We start from the raw sequence: 24,054 nt of genomic DNA, 5'->3' as shown, positions 1-24,054 counted from the left end.
GCTGATAAATGCATGCCACCTTTTCGCAGGACCTTTATGAACAGGGACATTTATCTTGAGCGCAGTTTGGTGGTTTGTGCCCACTTGATTTGTGTGATAATTTTTTCTTGTTCCTACAGTGTGAAGTATATTGCATTCCACGAGTACTTCGGAACAAATTCTTGCTAGCCTTGTTTCTGTATTGAAAGTAACAAAAGAAAAAGCAACAAGCTTATGAACTCGTAAGCACCCTTTAGCTGTATACCTTGCACAAGAGGCTCGCTTCCCCGAGTGTAAATTCCTCATACTAAAATATCGCCCTTCATTACTTTTTTTTCAACTAGTATTCAGAGATGGAAATGCAGGGTGGTAGAGGTGATGGTAGTGGCCACAAAGCTGGTCTGGGCATGTTAAGACAGTCCACCACCATGCGTTGTAGGGCAATCGATTAACCTTGGCAGTACTGGCATTAACGCTAGTAGAGTCCAGGGCGTATCGCATGCGATAAAGTGTTGTGTTGGTTTGTAGATGGTGAACTGTTCGCAGTTGAGCTTGCGATATGGCGCCGGGCATCCCTGGTGTTTCTTCCAGTAGTGTTTGAGGAGATCCCGATACGTGTTAGGTATTGTTTCTGTCTTGAGTTGCTGGGGCAAGAAAGGCAGTCGCAGGGAGTGCCTAGTGTGTGTGCCTGCGAGCTGCGGTACGGGCCTCTCGATTCCTCTGTACTGCCACGTCCTGGCATCCATACGTTGCAGATGTCTTGCAGTGGCTGGTGATGCGAGATTAGTGCATTTATCACAGCCCTGCTGATGATCCCCTTCTGATAACCGCAGCAGCCTTGCTGCGAGTCCGACTGTTGTCACTGGTTCAGTTGCAGTTGCCAGCTCCTATGCAGCGGTGGAGTTGTAGGCTCAGGGGAATACGGCCGTGACCTCTGCACTGTAATTGTCAACCACATCAAGGCTGTTGTGCTGTGGGTATTTCGCAACGTTCAGTAGTGTACATATGTGTGTGTCGTGTCGTTAGTCGTCGCTGTAAATATGTGGCTCTTCTGTGGCATTGTTCTTTGTCGTATTCAGGGTGCATGTGGCGTGGGATGCTGGATACTACTAGATGCTTTTTCTAACGTGGGATCAAGGGCGTCTTGCTTGACGTGAAACGTCCTATAGGGAGTAGCCAAGTTGGGTAAGAAGCGCTCTTCAGTTGTATACGGTTCATCTGACTGATTGCTGCACTGCTACCAGCTCTAGCAATGTGTTGCGAATTCCAAGTTTCAAAAGTTTGTCAGGAGATGCAACTCTGGCTAACCACCAGGGCGGCGTGGGCAGCTGATGACCACGGCTTCATGGACTGAGGAAGCCGACCAGAACTGCAACAACCATTTAAATAAGCATTTATTTAATCAATCAATAACAATTCAAATCTTGTTCAGAGCACCAATTTTCATGTGATGAGGAATGTGCTCTGTTTCCACATTTTCACAGCAACTGCACAGAAAAAGCAACCAAAATTTTTCAAAAATGTTACTAGCTGGGGAAGATCTTTGGTCAGGTCAGGTGTCAAGAGTCCATACTAAGCTCAATTTATAATCGGATACAAAATCTGTTCGTTTGACACAGACAATCTCCAACAAATTTGCACACAGATTTAATTCACAGAATTTATATCTCACAACACAATTAGATTATGGATGAAAACACAACAAAATGAAATTTGAAGAGCCTGTCCCCAAGATACTTCTCAATACCCTTTTTATGACATAATCTTGTGACTTGCACAGCTTGAAAATTAAAATTTTGTAATAATAATTGAGTGCATGCACAGACACAATTGCCAAGTACTGACCTGCAGCCTGTAACTGCAAGCTTTCAATCTTGCTTTTATTTTGCCGCAGTAACATGAATGGCTATAAGCTCAGATCACTTTGACGTGCAGCCAGTCGTGCATATTATACGCCATAAACTGTCATGGTTGCCACTGAGGTAGCTGAACAGCCCAGGCTTCCCTCTCAAATTCACAAAAGTTGTGTTGCTGTTGTGGGGGAGAAAACTGTGCTTTTACATATTAGAGCTTCACATTCTTTTGTTTATGCACTAGTGGCATTTAAAGGGTTGCTGCTGCTCATGCATCTCTCAGTTTTAAATTTGTTTACTTTTATGTAAACCATTTGGTGCTAAAAAAGCCAAGCCGCTTTTTTTTTTCTTTTCACTCAAACTCAATGTGAGGAAGAAATCACCAAGTTGGTCAGCTTATCCGGACTCTAAATGACAAGGAAGCAATGCTCAAAGATGAAACAAGGTGACGACACTGGAAATGAGCGAGAACCTGGTCGAAAATAAAAAGTAGATACAGTGAGAGAGAGCAAGAGCCTGTGAAAAGTGGACGCATTGTGAGTGAAGGCAGAGACAAACAAGAAGGAAAACAACAACTGTGCTTGAAACAGTAAGTGACCTTTCATCACATGCGCACCCGGGAGAATTTTTTACTTATTGAATTTGGAGTTAACTACTGTGTTTTGTTAACTTTAGGGCTCCTGAATAGGTTTCCGAAGGCTGCGATTTCATGCGTACAATCGCTGGAGCACTATCCAAGGAACGCCTTCCCACTAAGACGATTTGAAAGCGTTAAGTATTAGCCGAGTTATTGGTCCCTAAAAAGGGCCAGTTATTATGCCAGGGGCTTTTGCCCTCCCCTCGCACCTCAAAGCTCAGTGAATGCTGGGAGCTCAACAGCTCAAGGCTAGAACATCATCTAGGGACACCTGTCAAGGCCCCTTTGCTTCAGGATACACGTGTCATTGACTCCACTTGGTAGCATGTCACACTCTTTTTCAGCAACCCACGCACAAGCTCTGCCTATACTTCCGACCATGTGTTCACAATTTCTTCACGCCTCCGCAGCACTCAAACTCTCGAATTGTCCAGAATCCCCTGTTCCCCTCCGTGTGCAACATGGACCTGTATCTTCATGCACAGCTGATGAGAAGGATAGCGGGTATCGGCATTGACCTTATAAGGATTTGCAGCACTGGAAAGTCGCTCGCAGAGAATGATCACTGCAATCCTTGCCTGAACCACCAGCATCTCCTTCCCAAACCGGCGACGCTTATTCGGTGGAGCATTTAATTGAAGCCGCCGATAGTGGCGCCATAGTATAACATCACTGGCTGCTGCCCCACATTACTGTTGAATGGTGGCAGAAGCTTGTAAACAAGGAAAGGACAAAATATATCTTTGTTGCCTGTTTGTGCGGCTACTGCAGTGTGCAGAGGTGCTTAGTATACACTGCTTAGTATACACTGCGGTAAACGCATACCCTGGCGATTGCACGTGTGAAATCAACCACAACCTATACAACCATATTCAGGGCCCCTTTAAAAAGGCCGCAGCGAAAATTTGGACCCCTTAAAAGCACTATTTTCATGCAGTCCGAATAAAATGTGACAGCTGACAAGTGTGCATGCACACCACAAGCGTGCAGTGAACACCTGCAATTATAAAACCGGAATTAGGATAAGTGCGGCCATTACGGCCTCACGGAAGTGACATTGCAGCTGGCAAGCGGGGGGCTGGCTGGCCAGCCGCTCGGGCATAACTGCACGCAACCTCTTCACATGTGTGCAACCACCCTGGGAGAAGCGCGCCAAGAGGAGCTTGACCGGTTCTCCGGCTGCGTGGCTGGCCAGTGAACCAGGACAGCAGGAATGTCCCTTCATGGCTGCTTGCGTGATCTGCCAGCAGGTTCACCGTTGCGAGCTACACAGGTACTTTAAATGCCTTGAATTTATCAATGAGGCATTTCACAGGGCTGCCAGTCATGTCTGAGTTAATTTGGTAGTACCTCCTGCAAGTGCAAAATAAATTTGGCCGAGGAGAAATTTTGGTGCAGTTGGCCTTGAACATCTAGGCAGTGCAGCGGTTCGTGCATGCAACTAGGTCAATCTTTTTCTGTAGGGTGCTCGCTGCCGTTAGATGACCTGCGCTCCCACTGGCCGAAAGACTAAGTGAAAGCAGTGGCAACGAGACCACTGGTCATGAGTGCTTGCGCACAGCTTAGGAGGGCCATTTCCCAAGCGGTGCATGTGCCAGCTCAGTCTGCGTCAATGTCGTCTTCGAGGGCGATGGGGCTGGTGGGGCGTGACATGGAGGGGGGCAGGTTGGCCTGCAGCCTGTCCATGGTGGCCCGAATGTCGGCCACCATGAGCTGGCGGCAGCGGCTGATGGTGCCCTCGGTCAGCCAGCCGTCCCGCTCGTGGCAGCCCGCCTCGCGGCCATCGTTTGCGTGCACCAAGGCCTGCACGCTGTCCAGCCGGATGTCCTCCAGGTGGTAGAACATCTGACGGTAAGGGGGCAGCCTGCCCGGCAGGAAGCGGCACAGCAGCTCGTAGTCCCTTGGAGGAGGGAGCTCCTCATCGCCAGCCGCTTTGCCGCCACATGCGGCCGCCTGCAGGTAGTCCGTCTGGGCACAGATGGGCCTGCTGGTCAGCCCCAGCACCTTGGTTGGCACCAGGTACGCCGACGTGCCACGCTTGGTGGCCACGTTGTCGCCCATCCCACAGGGAGCTGCGAGAAGGCGGTGAGGGGGCATGCAGAAAGCACTGTAGTGAGAAGGTTAGTGCGATCAGCACTCAAGGGAGTCCATAGATCGATGAATTTTTCTACATCACCAACCTTTTTTTGTCCATCAGGTATAGTCCCTTGATCTAGCATGGGCAGGCAGCCCAGCACTATCAAAGCTAAGATGTTCAGGTATTCTAGAATCCCTCGCACCACACAATTATTGGGTACAGGTTTGAATCCCCAGTCACAAAGGCCGCATTTCTGAAAGACATCCCAACTCCAAAAGCCTGTGAACGTAATGCTTCTGTGCAGGCTGAACATAAACCGTGGTACAAACTGATCCAATGAGTGTTTGTTACATTGCTGTGCCTCACAGGCCAGCTGCAGTTTGTTGCTGCTTGATGAGGCATAAAAATGCTGCAAATGCTGTGATAATCACTGAGATCTATGAACCCGAACTGATGTTTTGTGGGCACTGAGGCAAGGCTCTGCTTGGACAGGTCCATGTAGCAGACCATGTGTCCAGCACAGCAAGGGCAAAGGGCTTGCTACCCTGGCACGTCTCTCTCTTCCACAAGGAGGTACCAACAGACCCTGTCAGGTGGCACGGCCACTCCGTCCGCCTCGACACGCAGACGCAAAGATCCACGAGATGCCGTTTAAGGGAGACCGGTGTGAGCCAATGAAAAGTGCAGAACTCGGGCAAGCAAGTCCTCACAGTCGCGTGCTTCCTTAGACTCCCATTCTGACCTCGGCCAGATGTGTTGTCAAAGAATGCCCTCAGCCTGGTGCCCACAGGTTTTTGAGAGGTCCCCAATAAATGACCATGCTTCAGCACTACTGTCCACAATGCTCTTTTACCAGCAAACCTTGCTGCATAATATGGTGGCCACATAGTGTAGCACTGGGATCTAAAGCTGCCACTTATGCCCAAAGGCAGGCCAGGTCCCACCCCGAGAACCCTTCTCATAATGCCCCTTCCAAGTAGTATTCTTGTTCTTTTTCGAGGTGTATTTGTATGCATTGCTTACACAAAAATTGCTCACTTCCTCATGGGTAAAGTTAACCTTTCCCCTTGCCAAGGTTGCTTTAACTTGCACCTGGCCCGTCATGTACAATGTGCGCCTAGTTGCCTCCATAGAGAAAGCAGGGGAAAGGGCAAAGAGTGGGGCAGCCACGCACAAGCCTTGAGCCGGAAGTCGAGCACCTGGTAGATCTTGGTGGAAGGGTCCTTGCGTGGGTCGAAGCCCATGCGCACCCAGGCGGCGCGGTACGGCCCGTTGAGGACATAGTACGCCACCACGGGCAGGATGAGCTTGAAGCGCATGGGCAGCACCTTGAGCTCCACCTGGAGGGCACTGCGCGTCCACATAGGGCGCTCCTCGAACAGCTGAGAGCAGAGGACACCAACCAGCCAGCAGGCACCCGTATTAATCACCAGGCGTTGACACGCGTTAACCACCAAGTGCTCACCACTTTCATGCACAGCAGGAGAAGCAGGACAGCAAAAGGGTCACTCGACTCTAACCCCAGTGGACTCACCAAAATGTCCCCTTTTGGTATTTGCACATGCACCACACCACACCTAATGTTGGCCAAGCATGGCCTCAGCCTACAAATGTGCTACACTAAAAATACTTAATCGTTTGGTCGTTAGTTCACGCACTTCTTGAAATATCAATGCAGGGATGTCGGATGTTTAAAAAAACATACACAATACATAGTACATTATGTTGTTCTCTAATAACTTTAGTCTGTTGCTAAAGGAAAAGGGCAACTAAACAGAGGACTGCACAGCAAAAACTTAATTTAAGTTCGTGATAAAGAGATGAAGCAACAAAAACTGCCTGGTTTCTTAGGTAACGAAAAACTTTAAACAATGAACCTTTTTAGTTTTAATAATACACAGTGCCTTCGCGTACTAGACATATCACTCGCAAATATCTTCATTGCTTTATTTGATAGTGTAACCTATGGTGGCAGCGGTTGCAATGCACTGACCATAATTATCTCGAAAAAGAGAGGGTAAACCCAACCTTTCTATTAAGTCAGGCTGAACAGTATCTGCCAATTCTTATTCCCTGTGTCAACTCTTCCCACGGCACCACCATTTTTTTTTTTTTTTGAAGAGAAGATGGTGCCACCAAGTTCCTTCTTTCAAAGGTTGCACTAGTACCAGTACACCTAGGAAGCAAACTAGGCGAGCAACATCTGTTTTTACTTTCACCTGTCATGCAGCCCAGGCCACCAATGCAGGGCAAGTACCATGATGTGTGCTGAAACAGCCCCTACCTGTTCAATCCTTTTCTTGATGCCCGCATCTGGGGGACGCCACTCGAGTTGCTTCCAGGCAGCTGGATTGGGCTCCTTGGGGACCTCTTCATCCTCAAAGCTCAGGAAGCAGGCAAATTTTACGCGGCGGTGACGAACTGCGGGTGTGCAAAACAGAAGAGCCCCCATGTTGCTGCAACACAGCCACCAACTCCTCCCTCGTTCTGTGTCACCGGAAAGCACACAACTGCTATAGACGTTAGTTGACCAACTGCTAACCAGTCAGGGAACAGTGGCTGTACTTTTTACTATGGTGGCTCACTGATCAAAACATGTGGCCATATTACTCTCCCTATCCCTCTGATTGTTTGACAATTTTTACATAGCTTTTCTTTCTATTCGTTTCTTCTTTCCGAGAGTAAAAAATAACGGAAGAATTGGCAGCACAAGCAAGACAGTAGCAACAAACCCTAATTATTTCATTGAGGCAACTCTAATGAACCTTTGCATCTCGCTCTGGTCGTAATGGAAACTCGGCAGCCAGACCATAACAGCCAAGTATAAACCATACTCAGGTCTATATTGTTAACGTGTTCATTCACCCTTTTCATGGATCTGTTAAAGTGCGTCGGTCCATTCTTCTTCGAGGTCCAAAAGCTGCAAAGCCACCAAGACTGCATGCACCAGAGGCAAGCCCCAGCAAGGCTGACCCCTGGCACAATGGTTTGAGAAAGCAGCTAGTGCCAGCTGTCAGCATAATGAGCGCCACAGCCTGCCAGTAAGCTTGTCTCATAACAGCAATATCACAGAGTTTTCATCTTCACTAGGCGCAAAGAGACTCGAACGAAGGACTGAGGTAAACACAAACAGGGCACCACTCACAACTGAAATTTATTTTGAGAAGAGGGAACATATATACACACTATCGTCGCATGTTCTTATCCAAATATGCTACTTTTTGCAGCGATAGTCCTGGGGACGGCTGGCTGACGCATTTGTCGCCTCGTTTTGCGATTACGTAGGCTTCGAGTATCTCCCTGGTTGTTTGACTCTGCTGTGCATCCACACTCATCACAATGTATGAGAGTTTGTCTTTGTTATTGATGGCCCGTTCATGATGATCTCCCCCGTTTGCTCAACATAGCTCGCTCGACATAATAATTCGATATCGTAAAGCACCCCTGTGGCACACCTTACGTGCTGGGACCGATGTCCTGGCAACCCATTGTGATGAGCGTGGATGCACGGCAAAGTTTGGCGCTACCACGTGCCTGTGCAAACATACTTGTCAAACAACCAGGGAGATACTCGAAGCCTACGTAATCACAAAACGAGGCGACAAATGCGTCAGCCAGCCGTCCCTAGGACTATCGCTGCAAGTAGCAGCATATTTGGATAAGAACATGCGACGATAGTGTGTATATATGTTCCTTCTTTTCAAAATAAATTTCAGTTGTGAGTGGCACCCCGTTTGTGTTTACCTCAGTCCTTTGTCCGTGTCTCTTTGCGCCTAGTGAAGATGAACCTAAACCAACTCGCCCAGTTATCTGTTTTGATCAAAGGGTTTCACACGCACGCACGCACGCACACACACACACACACACACAAAAAGGTAAACTTAGGCACAACAAATTTAAGCTGCAAGTTCAGACTGCTTTAAAAGAAGCAAAGAACCGAGACTCCCAAGGCCAGATTTTCCAGCATTCCAAGCAAACAGTGGCGACACGTCCTATCAAGTACAGTGGAACCTTGATAATACATCCCCCAAGTTTTATGATGACTCGCTTCTTACGACGGATCACCACTGTCCCGGCAAAACTCCCTATAGAAACAATGCATTAAAAACCCCAATTATACAACACTCTGGTGCACGCGGCCCTCTTCATACGAAGGACGCTGATGGGGATAAACTAGTGTTTTTCCCACTCCGTCGCCTCATCCAAACCTAGGGTTGCCACCTGCCCGGTTTTGGACTGGCCGACCAGTTTTTTAGACAGTGGGCCGGTTGCCGGTCCGTACTTAAAACTGGCCGTCATTGGCCGTTTTTTCGGCCATTGTGCCGTGATTATTTCTCTTTTGGCCTTTTATAAGCGTCAATTCACCAACTGCAATGCTGCGAAAAGACATGCGAGCAGAAAAAAAAAACAAAAAAAACATGGGCGAGCGCACTCCCTGAGGAGGAGGGAGACCAAGGGGAGGAACAACACAACAAAATGCCGCCACCGCAGTCAGCTAGGGCTGTTACTTTTCAGTGCAGCACATTCAGAGCAATAACCAAAGTCTCAATCACTTTCAGTACGAAGGAAAACGCTACAATAAATGGCATTGCATATATAAAAAAATGCATTTTTTTCAACACAAATTCAACCTTCTATATACCCCCACCCCCAAGGGCCAGCTTTTTTTTTTTTTCGGGGGAAGGTGGGAACCCTATCCAGACCTTTATTTCGTAACCCCCAGTTGGCACTGCTTGATGTGCAAAGATAAACAGTCTGCGACGGGCTTAACCACTTGCTGAACAGACTCAAGCATGCAGGCAGGTACTGGCGGGCGGGAACCTTCCACGGCCCCAAGCAGCAGCAGAGCGCCAATGTGTAACCACAAGAAGTCAAAGCCCAAATAGACGGCGGACCGGGCCGCCAATTTGAAGCTCCCATTCAGCCAAGCCGATGAACGTGATACGCAATACCCTATGTTGATGACCAAACTCCTGCTTTCCTCACCCGCTTGCCCTCCCCTGTATAACTTGCCTGCGACCTTGGCCACACACTCGCCTTTTCCCCTCTCGTATTGCTTGGCCGCATTATGCGTCTTTCCACCTTATCTCGTGCACGTGAGGCGCAGGGCAGACGTCGCGCGTGGAAAGGGAGGGAAGGGGCACACGAATTACGTATTTTTCTTTAGAAACTTGAGATTTCTGTTAGGGGTTCGCAAATTAAGCGAGAACACGGTGAATATAGTAATTTAAATAAGTTATTAGCCCACCTTTCGCATCAGACCGCCTACTAGGGTGGCATTTACCCATTACAATGATCATACGACACCCCCTCCTTTGTCATACGACGCTTTCGCGTAATCCCCTGGAAGTCATGTTATCGGGGTTCCACTGTACAACCAAGCATGCATAATGCATTCCCGTTGTAGGACTTGGCTTTCGTATCAACTGTGACAACGATGGAAGGCGATAAAATCAGTGGTGCTACATTTACCCTCGACAATGATGTGCATTTGCATCCGAAATGTTGGGTCAACAGAATCAAATGAGCAATAAGCCCCCCCCCCCCCCCCCATTACTGTTGCGAGTAACTGTTGTGAGGCCTGCTGGGAGGTCTGCGGCCATGCATACTTGGTCAGATGTTTTACGGTGCATCCAACACAAACAGATCAAACCAAATGCAGAAATTCGTAGTTTAGAGTTTTACACACCGAAGCTACACCCAGACTATGAGGCAGGTGAGGGCTACTGAATAATTCTGACCACCTGAAGATCTTCAACTGGCACCGAAATCTCCACACGTGGGCGTTTTCATTTTTTGCCGCCATCAGAAAAACAGCTGCTGCGGCCTTGTTTGCAGTCACTTAAACACTACAGGCATGCGAATATGAAACTTGGACTGCGAACCGAACACGAATAGCAAAACATGACTGCAAATCAAGTGGAATATTCAAGGAAGCTTATTACTCCAGTTTTAAAACCAGGAAATGCCAAGTAGCGTCAGTCTGGCCTTCAAGCTCAGCCAAGGTCAAGCAAGCGCCTCATGTGGTTTTGCAGCACCAAAGGATGCGCCAGTGACCACGCTTTGGCCACTGACCAAACAAATTCATGGCATCCACAAAAGCATCACCAGTCTTGCTTTAGTAGCTGGCCGAAGCAAAATTGAAGACAAGGCTTGAAGCCGGCGTTTAAACAGCATGCTGGCCAGATATCAGAATCGTAATCAGAAATGGTTTTCATATTCCTCAGAGAAAAAGGAAAACTGGAACTCAGAAAAATGGACCTCAGATACGTGAGGGTATGGGAGACGAGCAGTGTGGCGAGAGCTGCTGCCACAAGTGACAATCAGAAAAATGTCTTGTGGCCTTGTGAGAAGTGTACCCCGTTTGTCAGCGCAGAGAAATACTTCAAGAAGCACTTTATGAGAGATGAATTCGGAACAGCATGCAATTGACGCTTCAATGCACGCCGATTCCCAATTAAGCATGGAATTCGGCAATTTTCTTTAATACGAATATCTTGGCTTTAGTATGTATAGAGCTCCTAAAATATAGTTACAAAAAAAAAAAAAAAAAAAAAAAAAACTTCTTTGGACTTAACCTACCCAAGTGTTCATACTACTGATAAGAAAATGGCACAAAATATTAAAAATAAAAGATTAAGCCAAAATGGCAAAGCAGTGGAACGAACATTCTCTGAACATGCTGTGGATGCAGGAAGTGTAGATTGGCTGTAGTCCCTTCAGTCATTGAAAGGAAGTGGCTGCCTAGTACCTCATTTACTACCAGTACCTTACTGCAAGCATAGCCAACAAATAATAACTCTTGACTCCTCACTGATGCCAATATATTGAGAGGTTCTTTTCCATTTATAAATTTTACACATGTGGCGATCCACTTCAGCGTTGCTTTACAGCTAACCAGAGTTAGCGTGTACTTGTTTCACGCTTGTCTTACACATGTTAGGCTTTTTTTGCACAGCTTTGGCGTTGTGCAAAAAAGCTAACCCCAAGAATAAAGCTTAAAGCAGAATCCTTCAAGAAAGGCATTGAAGGACTGTGCTTGAAGCTTGAAAGTTGGCATGTCGCGCGGCAGAGCCAACTTTTACTTTCTACTGTTCGAAAATTGCGAATTACTTCAAACAGTAAAACAGCAAATCGAATAAAAAAATAGCACACACTACTAGAAAAGTATTCAAAGTTTCGAATATTCATACACCTTCAGTAAAGAAACACCAATTACTTCATCTTCTTATGACAATTTGGTACTCACTTCCTCCAAGGACATTTTTGGGACGGAGTGCAGACTTTTCCGGGAGGTTGCGTCGCTTAGGCTCATCCCGTAGCTGCTGCATCGACACATTGTCAAGTCGGGCAAACACCTGGGGCAGTATGTAAACGGGAGCATCTTGCATCAACCAGTCCGTCGAGTCCACGGGTTTTGGAAGCAGCTGGTCCAGAATAGGCTCATACCCAGCTTCCCCCTCCTTTTTTGTCATAGGCAGAAACTGGAAGTCCATCATGCCTGGAAAAAGGGAGGGCTTAAGCACAGGCTTGGTGGTGGAGCTCTATTTAGCGGTGAAGGAGACTACACATTTGTGCAGGTTTACAAACATTTTTTTTTTCCCCAGAGAGGGGGGGCTGATGTGGGCAGGAAGCAGAGGCCAGTAGCTTAAATCATCCAAACAGGGATATATGCACTCGATTTAATGGCGATCACTCAATAGTATACTAGGCATAACGTTTAAGGGATACTGAAGTGAATGAAAAAGTTGACTGTTAATAGTCATAGTCACCCCTCTCAGCAGGGGGAGTTGCTTATTGATGCAGAAAATGGTAAAAGCGTGATGCCAGGTAGCGGTGCTCCACATGTTTCACAACAAGATAGACAGAGCTTGTCCAAGCTTCCTTCTTAATTTTTTACAAAATAGCAAAGCGGGGTCATGTAAACGTAGCAAGGGAAGTAGTTTGGCTTGTTGGTTCATGGTAATGAGGCAGGGCTAAAGACAGTACTAACGAGGAGGCTACACACATGCAGGGTTGACTACCTAAAGAAGCATTTGGTTGCTGTACATTAGGAAAAGTTGCTCTGCAATTAGTTTCACCTTGAGTGCTGTTTTGTTTCCATGTAAATATGAAATAAATGTTTGTGGAAGCGTCGGTAGAGTACACCTTCCACAAACAGGCTTTTAAACTTTCTTGAACACGTCTTCTCACAACAACCACTCATAAGCTGTTTCAGTTCTATTTTGGACAAATGTTTGCAATTTTCGGTGTTTTATGCACCGAAACTACCCCACTGGGCTTTGAGGCAAGCCGCAGTAGACAGCTGCGGATTAAGTTTGACCACCTGGGGATCCTTAACATGCACTGGAACCCTAACACATGGGCGTTTTTGATTTTTGGACTCATGACACAAACAGTTTTATTACTTAGGCACGCACTATAGAGCAATGAGGTGCTTGTGCTTCTTTTTTGTGTTTTATTTGTAATTTCAACACCCTTTCACTCATATTTACAGGGACACTAAAGGCAACCTTTTGTAGCAACCTAAGAGTGGTTGGTCTTCGGTGGGATAAACCGGGGGACTTCAACCGGTGGGTGCACGAAGACCGCTACTGCAGGTCGCTGCTGAACTTTTTACACGAGACCGGACTCCATGCCTACCTTTAGACTTGTACAGGGTCATCAATTTCCTGACTACCTGTGCTTTTGTACCTGGTATTTTTATTCTACCTAATGTCTTATCTTTTCTTTATATGCCACATGGCAAAAATGTGAATTAAAAAAAAGAAAAAAGAAAGAAAGAAAGCAACTGAGTGTTCCAAAGCCCTCTCAGCATTTGTCCAACAATCAATGACACCTTTTTTGCTGAGAAAAAAATAATTAGAGCAGGAATTTTTTCTCCTATTTCCCTAATACCTGTAATTTCTTTTTTTTTTTTATTGACGTTTCTGAGCGGCCAGAGTGAGCCGGGCCCGGTATTACTCGACCATCGTCATCCTTTTTGAAAGCCTGTCCTCATTGGCTTACAATTCCATCGCAGTCAATCAGGAGGGTTTTTTTTTTTATGCCATCTTCGTGCGCAGCATAATTGGGCAGCATAATTACTGGCAGGGAAGGACAACGTCGGCGACGCTTGCCCAGGACACGACTCTACCTGGTAGCTGGTGTTGAAAATACAATTGCAGTTGATCAAATCTCACGGCAGTCACGTTTCTGGTCGATCGCGCCAATGATACGTGCTTTTGCCGCCAGGTGTTTTATGCATACATGCGCTAGTAATCAGTAGGTGTGGTAGGCTCTTGCGTTCACCTGCATGCGCAGTCACTGCACACTTTTCATTGCGCTTGCACACGAAACGAAACATTTCAATGCAATCGAAACAAACACAGCCTACCGCCTCAGATGTGGCATCACATTTTATGATGTGTAATTGCTGTGGTTTGTGTCTTTTCAAAAGCGCGTGACCATTAACAGTTCTTGCATACGTTTATTTTACATTGGCACGTCCTTGCTGCCTCCATGTCCATTTCAGAAAAATAATTAGGCAAGCTCCACCAATCCCATTTCGCCATGCATTCCCACTTTGTGATGTCACAAAGTGTAGTGCGGGAAAGTTGATGGGGCACCAACACCTGTTTTGAAGCTTCTGGCATTTTCTGTGTTACCCGTTGCGGTGGCTCACAGTGCCTAAGGCATTGTGCTGCTGAGCCAAAGGACGCAGGTTCGATTCCCGGCCGCCACGGCCGCTTTTCTGATGGAGGCGAAAAGCGAAAACGCCCGTGTGTTCGAGATTTCTGTGCACGTTAAAGATCCCCAGGTGGTCGAAATTAATCCGGAGCCCTCCACTACGGCACGCCTCATCGCCCGTAGTGCGTCGGCGCCTTAAACCTTACAATGAATCAAATCAATTTTCTGTGTTAATAAGCAACTGCTGCCGCTGCAAGTGGTATGTTAGCATTCACAACACTCTAATCTGCCAACATAGATCAACTTGCATTTACACTTCAGGGTCCCTTTAAAGTACATTGAACACTGCGTGCCGTGTGGCATTGGTGCATAGACTTGCCTGTCACCACACGTTCCACGGTTCAGTTCCAACTCTCGACACTATCCTTTTTTTTTTAAAGTTAGATGATGTAATGTGTGTGTGGCAGATGTCGGCTTTTATGGTTAATACAGGAAAACTTGGGCCATGCTTGGATGGAAACAGCTTACAGGTACAGGATGACAACAAACAACTGTTTGGAGGGGCAATGCTGAAACGAACCTCTATTGTCATCGCTATTTTGTGCTTTTCCACCTCTGTGGCTGGCTGTAGAATGAACAAATTTATTGCGATCCCTGAAAGGCACACTGCCAAAGTTGCGTATCCAACCGGCTTCAGCCAATCATCATAATAGTGGCAGTAATGTTTGGGAGGAGTTCCTTTAAAATGGTGTGGCCTGCTGTTCGGGGTGATCGGAGTTTGATATACGAGGGTTTCAAGTGCTTTTAGCTTGCTTGATATTTCGGCTTTGCACAAATGGATTTGACTAGAGCTTTATTTAGTGGCTCTCCGTTTGACTATATATCGCTGATATTTTGGTGTCATTTTTCCGAAGCCGAATTCAGCAAAACATAAAGTGTGGACACCTGCCATGGGAAGCATCATAACCTACCGCTTTAATTTCTTATTCGTTCCTACACTGGTCAACATTTGCCCCCTAAATGACAATCGCTGCACGTAAGGTCAACAACGCACCCATTTTATGCCCCAATACAGGTGACGCACTCACCACGAAATTTGTAGACTGCTGTAACAGTGCCTTCGATAGACACGACGCATGGCTCTTCAGGGTTCTTCGTATTCTTCTTAACTTTCAAAACAAGGCACGACGTGCTGAACCGATTGGCATAAGCACTTTTGCAGTACGGATCTTCGGGCCTGAACTTTACCTCTATCCTCCGTGATGGATCCGAGTACGCCTGAAAAGAAAGACACGACAGCTTTTACATTCGTTTAGTTCTCACCCCAACATTCAATGTACAGCAGGGGCGTAACCAGAAATTTTTTTCAGGCGGGGGGGGGGGCGCTCGACCAAAAGGAGGGAGGGTGGGAGGTGGGAAGGCTAGGCTTCTCGCGCGCTGGTTGTGCAAACGAAGCTTGAAATAACTGACTCAAACGTGTGATGTCTGTACGCTGAACACTAACAGTAAAGCCCACTTTAAGGAGCGTAGATGGTGATGATTGTGGTGATGATAACTGAATTCATGTTAGCAGGTCTATGGGTAGGCCATGGGTGATTCATTCTGCCGAAGAGCAGGCAGTTATGTGGGTACGCGCTCATGAGTGTAATCGATCGTGCTCGTGAGCGGCATGCAGACCCCGAAGTTCGTCAGGCTGAAGTGGAGGCCAGCATTGGGAGTTTACTATCAAGATTGGCATTTTACATTTTCCTTCAGGAACGGGACGAATAATTTTTCTAATCAGCTACGAAGTACAGTAGAGCACAATTTGAGGTTGCCGCACGAGCATCAACCGGCCAAGCATGCCAGGGGCCTAGCAGTTCGTTAAGGAACTACAAAAATCAAGATTCCGCACTCTTCTCTCCCTTGTTGGCTGTTCCATGCTACAGCAATGCCCCCCCCCCCCCCCCCCACCCCCTGACCAATTTGCCACCCTTTCTGTTTCAAGCTTTACATTCTTTGTGATCAAGCAGACTTCGTTGCCTTTCATCTACGCCGACAATAACGAAAGTGGCAGTGAAGATCTGCTAAAGCAGGTGTTTCTTCTGTTTCATTTGAACGAGTTTGCTTCCGCGATAACCTTCACAATCGCACTCCGGTGCCCTCGCGGCACTTTCGTATATGGCAGTGAAGCAAGCAAACGCGTGTCTTCATCCTTAAGTAATCGCGTTTTTGTTGTTTTTTGTGCTCGGAACGTCACTAGTAAACCTACACTCAGCGGAACACCTTTTTGCACAGCTGTTGGGTATTGTGCTGGTTGCGTTTATTAAACTTCATTCTGTTCTAGCTGCTAAATCAAATAGACATGGTTTCAGTAAAATTGCGGTTCAGCAATTGAACTCACAATGCTGATTCTAACCAAGAGGGAGGCCGAGGAAGCAATGGAATAGTGCCAAAAAGACAAAGCTCCGCAATAAAGAGAATTGTACAGTTTTGTTGATGTGGAGGCAATACAACATGAGCAGACCAATGCTTTTCATAGAACAGAAATTATTGAACTGCAATAGTCAATGAAAGGTGATGTTGGTAGGAAAATAAACATATCAAGGATTGATAGTTGACTGAACAAAATGTGACATGCTCTGTCATGTTATTACCCTTTGTACCATAGTAAAGACAAGAAATGACACGCTAAAGTCCAGAGAGGCTTTTCCTGCTGTTCGCCGTGCTGTTCCGCCAGCGAAGCAGCGGGACTGCCTTGATCGGCTCGCGGCGGGTTCACGGCGCAGCTCGGCGTATTTGGCGCGAAATGAAGCAAGAGCTATTTGGAGTCGGGCACGTACCCCGGCTGTATATGTTGAGATGCACAGCATCTGGAGCAGCTACAGGTATCAGCCGTTGGCTTAGTCCTTGTTTTTAGCTTTGCATGAACAAGAATGTCCTTAAAACTGCTGGTTCCGCGCCTGCAGGCGACTAGGGCCATTTTAACCGCACGCCAGCCTGGCATGAAAAATTTCAGGCGAGGGCACGGGCCCGGTGTACCCCCCGATGTACTGCACAGCAAAAAGCTACGCAGTGCATTTTGTACATACCTTTGATACTTCGTCAACGCCACCAAGGCTCATCAGCATTCTGTCGGTGTTCCTTACGACCGCTGGGTACTCAACAAGTACAAGTTTCCTGTTTTTAAATGCTAACGCGGTCATTTTACTTCAATCGCGGCAAAACTCAAGAAAGGCGCGAAAACTTTCGCTCCACGCACGTGCCACGCGCTCTTCCCTCAACGTGCCTTCGATTTGAGTGGAGTGCGTTCGCTGATACAGCAAGAGCAACACTCGCCCACTTGATTTTCAGGTGCAGCGCCCGGAACCTCTTCGATTTGCCGACGGTGCAGAATGAACTCCCACTTTTCCTGAAAGAAAGGAGGTGCAGAAGCAGACGAAAAAGTGTAGGGCCGGTTCGGCACAGACTAATCTGGCCAACCAGCGACAGTCGGAAAAGACGCCATCGGCTGTCCCTATCCGCACGCCTCGCGCGGATTATTTTTAAAACTGTCCGCACGCCTCGCGCGGATAATTTTTAAAACTGTCCGCACGCCTCGCGCGGATAATTTTCAAAACTGTCCGCACGCCTCGCGCGGATAACTTTTAAAATTGTCCGCACGCCTCGAGCCCGAATGCAGTGCCGTGTGCCAAGTTTCTTTTTCTTTGAGTTATTATGTTTCTTTCGCTCTCAACTTGGATGCTATCCGCGTGTTACGTTGTTGTGGCCGGTTACTTAACCCAAGTGCAGCGTCGGTCTGCTAACGCTCGGCTTCACGCTGCGTGCTGTCCTGAGCCAGCTCACGGGTGAAGCCGGCGTGCCAAGCCCTCGTCGGACGACGAGAAACGGCGACCACGACGACACCGATCCATCTCCTGAAGAATCGAGGACGAAGTTTGCCATCGTTCGTTCTGCACTTCCTCTCCTACAAGTCGCGTTGCCATCAGCAATAACATGCAACAATGTGCCAGAGATCACCACACGAACTAATGCCGTACTGTGATATGGCGAATACAGTGGGGTGAAGATGACTGTGTGCATCGGGGCGTAGAGCTCGACGTACTGCCACATTCGGTTTGTGATTGCGGTGACGGCGTAGTACATGGTAAATGCGCGAATGAGGTGTGGTCCAGTGCAGGGTGTGTTCTCTGTGCTATCGCCCTTCATGCCGGCGCATTCGGCGGCTCGATGCTTGCACGGGCAGCGACATGGATCAGCGGGAAGCTTAAAGGGGCCATGCATGCAGAAACGCAGGTTTGGTTCATTCGAAAGGTTGCCTCGTTAGATACATACTGACGCCATTTTTAACGTAAACGTCACTCAAATAAGCTATATAACTATAAAAAAGGGAACGGCCGTGTGACCCACAAGCTCATTTCACGCAGCAGAACTCATGATGTCATACACGCCAGCACTGGGATTGGCTGAGGCCGGCAAAAGCAAACACAAATTATGCAGAGCTTATAAGTTTGAGGAACAAGCTATTTGCACTTAAATTTGGGGCACATTCTTTTTATAGCAATGAGAATGGTTGGATAAACGGTGGAAGTTATGAAAGCACATGTAAACGTATAAGTACCGATGCGTACTGCACGCACTGTGCTTGTTTTAGCTGCACTGCACTGCGTCTCTTCGGGGTTGTCTCAGACAACATTGGCCGATTGGTGTAAGCAACGGCTATTTAGGGGCGTATATGTCGAGCGAGCACCATGTGTCATGGAACGATTATTTTCTCCCTTAACAAAAACAAGCCAGGTACAAATATGGTCAAAAACAAAGCAAAGGCAGAAAACGGCCCGCTACGGTATGCTGGCACTGTCTAGGTTGACTAACGGTAAGCAAGTCTCCGCTTCACACCAAGTTTAGCTTGAAGACCCACTCTTATGTTGTCGTTGCAGACGTCTTTAAAACTCACAATCAAAATTTTAACTTAAATTGATTATTTTGCAGCGAACAAAGCATCGCTTGCTTCCGTACAAGCACTGGGGGCACTATAAAACATGAAATCTTTCGAATAAAATAAACTTGTATCATGTCTGCATAGAAGTGCACCTCCTGCAGCTGCGACTGCCCTGCCTGGACTAATTAGACCCAGTAACGGCACAAGATGACGGTTTTAACAGTTAAGCCATCCGCTCTGTCGCAGAGCTTTGGTGTCCGTCTATTTCCTTGTGCAGGAACACACCCAGCTCAGCATTATTATGGACTTTGTAAATGAGAGCAAAAAAGAGCGATGTTCCTCCAGTTGCGAGTGGCCTTGGTGCTATATTCATTTTCACGGCGAGCCTCCTCACACCTTCCCTTGTGATGTTTTACAGCCATTGCTACTATTTCTCAGGCCCACTTTGTGTTGCACACAGAAGCAGCCATTCCACTGAGAGGAGGGTGAATAACCTTTGCAAGCCTCACCCATCCAGACGTGAAGTCACCTGTACTCATTCTCTAAGACGTACGCTGTGCTGTCAATGCTGTAAGTACTGTACAACACAAGATAACGTGTATGCTAGTTCAATAAACACAGAGCACTTGAAGTAACAGGATGATGCTTTGAGTCTACCAGGGTATCTACAGCCGCAGTTCAAGATCTCTATACAGTTGTTGCAAGAGCACAGCCTGAATGTTTGTAACCACTTTGCCGACCACACTTTCCCTTCGCCTTATGTGAATCCTTGCCAAGTAACTGTCATCAGGTCCTGTTGCCTTCTGTAGCTCAAAAATCTCTGCCCTCTAATGTCCTGCTACATCTGCTCCCTGCCTTGTACTGTTTCCAGCAGGAGGAAGATTCTCCCACACAAAGGCAGTCTAGACCGGCCGACCTATGGCTGGGGAAGGTGCTGATCCTTCGATGTGGCACCAAGGCCATTCTTGGCGGTGTGTGCAGTGAAGGTAGTCTATTGATTGTTGGCCTGTGTGAGGGACTGCTGATTGCACTGCATATACTCCACCGTTCCCGCTATCATTACTGTTCACTGCCCTTTCCTTTACCGCCATTTCTACCCTTTTGCTCACTTTCTTCTCAATCCCTTTTAGGTCTCCCTGTTTTTACACTAAAAGGCAACCTGTGAAGGAAGAAAGAAATGGGTAGGAGGAGTAGAAAAAACTTGGAAGCCAAATAGTGCTCAACAGAAGTCGTTATGCGACAACGGCAGGGGTTTTCAATTATCAGTCCTGGACTCTCTGCGTACTCCCCAAGAGGCAATCTGACATTTCTTGCTCGCATGTATTCCTGTGGTGTGGAGAATCTTGCGACTACCCGTGGACAACAGGTAAAATGTCACTGTAAAGACCCAGTATATGGCCCAGGAATTAAGTCAACTTAATGCATATAGATGAGACTGAATATTTGTCACTTTAAAAATCTTGCATATTCTTCACATTTGGCCCCATGTTAGATCCTTCTGCACTGGTAGGCTTACTGAAACTATGTATGGACTCGCTGCCTCTGGCAGGTTCCAGTGTACTATTTTTGATCAAGTACCGTATTTATTCGAATCTAAGCCGATAGTTTTTTGAAATACTGATATATCAAACTCCAGGGTCGGCTTGGATTCAAGGATTTTGAAATACGCGCCAATTTCCAAGTGAAGTAGCGCGCAGCTAGCGCCACCCAGAAAAGAAAGTATTGTAGCCATTACTAGACGAGCCAGTAGCCACTTAAGGGCCATAGGCCTCAATTTTAAATTGTGCGGACAGTGGCCTGCGTGCGGTGTGGCGTTTGGTTTTGACAGCGCAAAAAGAAGCGGTGCCATTATAGTGCCGCTTTTAAAAGAAAAGTTGTTTTAGCCGCGGAGTTGTCGTCGAACGTTCAAGCCGGGCGGGACTTCGGCGTGGATGAAAAAAATGTCCGTCGTTGGAGGACGCAACGGGAGAGGATATTTGCGTGCGCCGCAACGAGGTTGGCAATCACCGAACCACGGGAATGCCGTCACCATGAAATGGAGATGGCATTGGCTGACTTCGTTCAGACGCAGCGAGCAGCTGCCCTTCCAGTAACGACGGAAGTGCTCCAGGCAAAAGCAAGGAAGCTTTTGAGGGAACGAGGCTTATCGCGGGCACACTTCAAAGCCAGTCGGGGCTGGCTACAGAAATTCATGGAGCACTTCGGCTTTAGCCTCCGTCGTCGAACCTCCAGAAGTTGCCAGGTGATTTTCAAGAGAAACTGATTGAGTTCCAGCACCGCATCTTCATGTTCAATAAACGTGTTTTCTTTTTGTGAACGCTGACCTCGCCTTTTTGTTCGGCCTACATTCGAGGTAAGTTTTTTTTTTTTCGCTCCTTCGGACTTTCGGGGGTCGGCTTAGAATAGGCCGGCCTATATTCGAATAAATACGGTAGCTTGCTGAAAGATACCGAACACTTTCCAATATCAACTTCAGGTTAGTTACAGTGCAGGGGGCAGTTTGTCATGCACGCAAAAGCCAGAATGTTTTCATGGCTAAAGCTATGGCTACGTGATAAATCCAGCATGTGTAACATCAGTTGTTAGGCCAGCGGCCGTCCTTATGTTTCTTCTCCTCTCTTCGTTTCGTTTGCACCAATTCCACCCAAAAAACACTGTCTAAATGTATGCACAGCTTCACCTAAGAACTAGGCCATAAACTACAGTTCAGGCTAACAGCAGCCACCCGGAGTTAACATCTGTGGAAGAGAAGGTGAGGAGCATGATCCACAAAAAAAAATTTGAAAACGACATGAGGCTGTTAAAAAACCTTATTGTGCTCAACTGCTTGCAGAAAAAAGTTAGCGCGTGAAAGCGGATTTCAGAGATTAGTTTATCGAACTAATTTCCTTCAGTAAAGTTTTACTAAGGCTTCTCTCATTTCACAAGCCGACATCACAAGCATGGTGAGTTGCGCAACAGCACTGCCTCGACATTGAAATTGTATAATGTAAGGTGTTTCAACTGTGGTGATTCCTGAACTCAATAAAATGCAATAATCATGCGCTTAACAATCACATATCACTCCACATTACTACCCCTCCTTTTGGATAATACCACTAAAAACTACTGCATTCTAATTGTACTTGACATGAATGAAAACAACCTCTGGGCACCTTTCTCTGGCACCGATGTCACCTATTTCCCTTCTCATTACAAAATTAGAAACAAGGTAATGGTCCTTTTATAACAGCCTGAAACAAAACTTTGTGTTTAATTTTTCCTTTGTTCTGAGTGAAGAGTGGGTGCTACTAAGCCACCTATGTCGAAAGCAGCCCTGTTCTCATCTTTCTTGCCCCTGTGAAAAATAAAGGCGATTTAAGGTCACAGGGTAAGCCCTATACTACCCATGCATTTTTGGCCATTTCGAGGTACACTTTTATCGGCATCTACTAAAGGCATCTACATAATGCATACATGATTTTCTTTCAAATTTGGGGCTGTTTTAACTACCAGAATTACTAAAATTACAATGTTTACGAATTTCTTTCCGCAAGTATCTAAATTTTTTCTTACTTTACATATTAAAAATTTTGTAAGAAAACCAGTAGGTGCATATTTTCAATTCTGGCACAGTAGATGTCACAACATGTAGATGACAGGAAAAAAGAATCGGCCGGTTCTGCTGGAAGATATAGGAAATAATGGTACCTACGTGAAAAACAATTTTGAGATAATCGAGTTAAAATAAGAAATGAGGCGCAAAACCACTTTTTTGCCACAAACATCACTCGTCATTTATTTAGTAAGCACCAGCTTCATAATCACCGTCGAAATCATGTTTTCGCTTTTCAGCCAGTCGTCTGTCCTGCCTTGCCTATTTAGTCGGCTGTTGTGCAGCTCTGTTCACAAAGTATCTTTGCGAACAGAGTCAACCTCTTTTAGCCACTTGTTGGTGCTGTTGCGCACAGGGTTCATTCCGAATTATTTCGAATGATGGCTCTTGCAATGCTACCATCACTGAATGAAAGACCAGCACCCAATGTTGCAATCCTGAGAGGGTGAAGCTCAACAAAGACATTTTTTGGTGCGTGGCTTTGAAGCACAAATGTGGTAAAAACATGATGCACAGCATCTTTGGATTGCCTTGGACGAAACATCAGCTATGCAATGGCTTCCAAGCAACTTCTTAATACAGCTCATTCCAGACTAGTGTTTTGATCTGGAGCTGGGAGGTTCTTGATGGAAAAAATGACAATAAACACGGAGCACATTCTAAAATCGGACATGGTCACTTTCTACTTGCACATGGAAAAACTGTTTTTTAGCTAGAAATACGGTTACCTTGGAAAATGTGCATAAGGAGGTGAACTTCCCTAATAGCAAAGACAAAAAAAGTCACTTTTTTAAGAAATTTGGCTTACCCTTTGCCCTTAAAGGACTACTGACATTAAATTTCCAATTTGAGCAACCATACAAATAGCTTATTGTGTGTATGTAATCTTTCAGAAGTTGGAACTTTACTGTTTCATAAAACAATTTCAATCTTTGCGCGTATTCAAAATGCGAGATACACTTCAAGATATGCGTCATCTGATGTACGCCATGGTCACCAAGAGAGAGATAGAGGGGGCTCTGTAATGTGAACTGGTGAGGTCAGCCCTGCTAGTAACAAGGCTTGCTAAGCCACATGGGCTTGCAATGCCAGACTATAATGAGTGGTGAATGCTGGACATTAGGGGTACAGCAGGGAGAAGACAAACAAGAAACGTTAAAAATGAGAAACAAGGAAATGCTGCTAGCAGAGTCCAGTGCGTAAAAAGTACATTTGAAAAGAAAATCATTAATGTAAACTCTGGATCAAAATACAAAGTAAATACAAAGTAAACGGTGCAAAAAAAGGGAAGAACACCAACCCAAGAAAAAGAAATTGATAAAC

General features: G+C 46.4%; 1 protein-coding gene across 1 annotated transcript; it reads right to left on the bottom strand.

Annotated features, from left to right (window-relative positions):
* Positions 1 to 1,909: 1,909 nt before the first annotated feature.
* Positions 1,910 to 17,680, bottom strand: LOC144142848 (general transcription factor 3C polypeptide 5-like). Its single transcript, XM_077674646.1, has 6 exons — positions 17,287 to 17,680; positions 15,304 to 15,493; positions 11,796 to 12,047; positions 6,831 to 6,967; positions 5,721 to 5,928; positions 1,910 to 4,541 (listed from the first exon to the last, which is right to left on the bottom strand). Exons 1-6 carry the CDS (start codon positions 17,398 to 17,400, stop codon positions 4,069 to 4,071), a joined length of 1,374 nt encoding a protein of 457 aa, XP_077530772.1. The 5' UTR covers positions 17,401 to 17,680; the 3' UTR covers positions 1,910 to 4,068.
* Between the last annotated feature and the right edge of the window lie 6,374 nt (positions 17,681 to 24,054).

The sequence above is a fragment of the Haemaphysalis longicornis genome, unplaced genomic scaffold (genome assembly GCF_048455015.1).
Source record: "Haemaphysalis longicornis isolate Haplotype H1 unplaced genomic scaffold, Haemaphysalis longicornis Haplotype H1 scaffold_1, whole genome shotgun sequence".
NCBI lineage: Eukaryota > Metazoa > Arthropoda > Arachnida > Ixodida > Ixodidae > Haemaphysalis > Haemaphysalis longicornis.
This window is presented reverse-complemented; position numbering and strand designations above follow the sequence as displayed.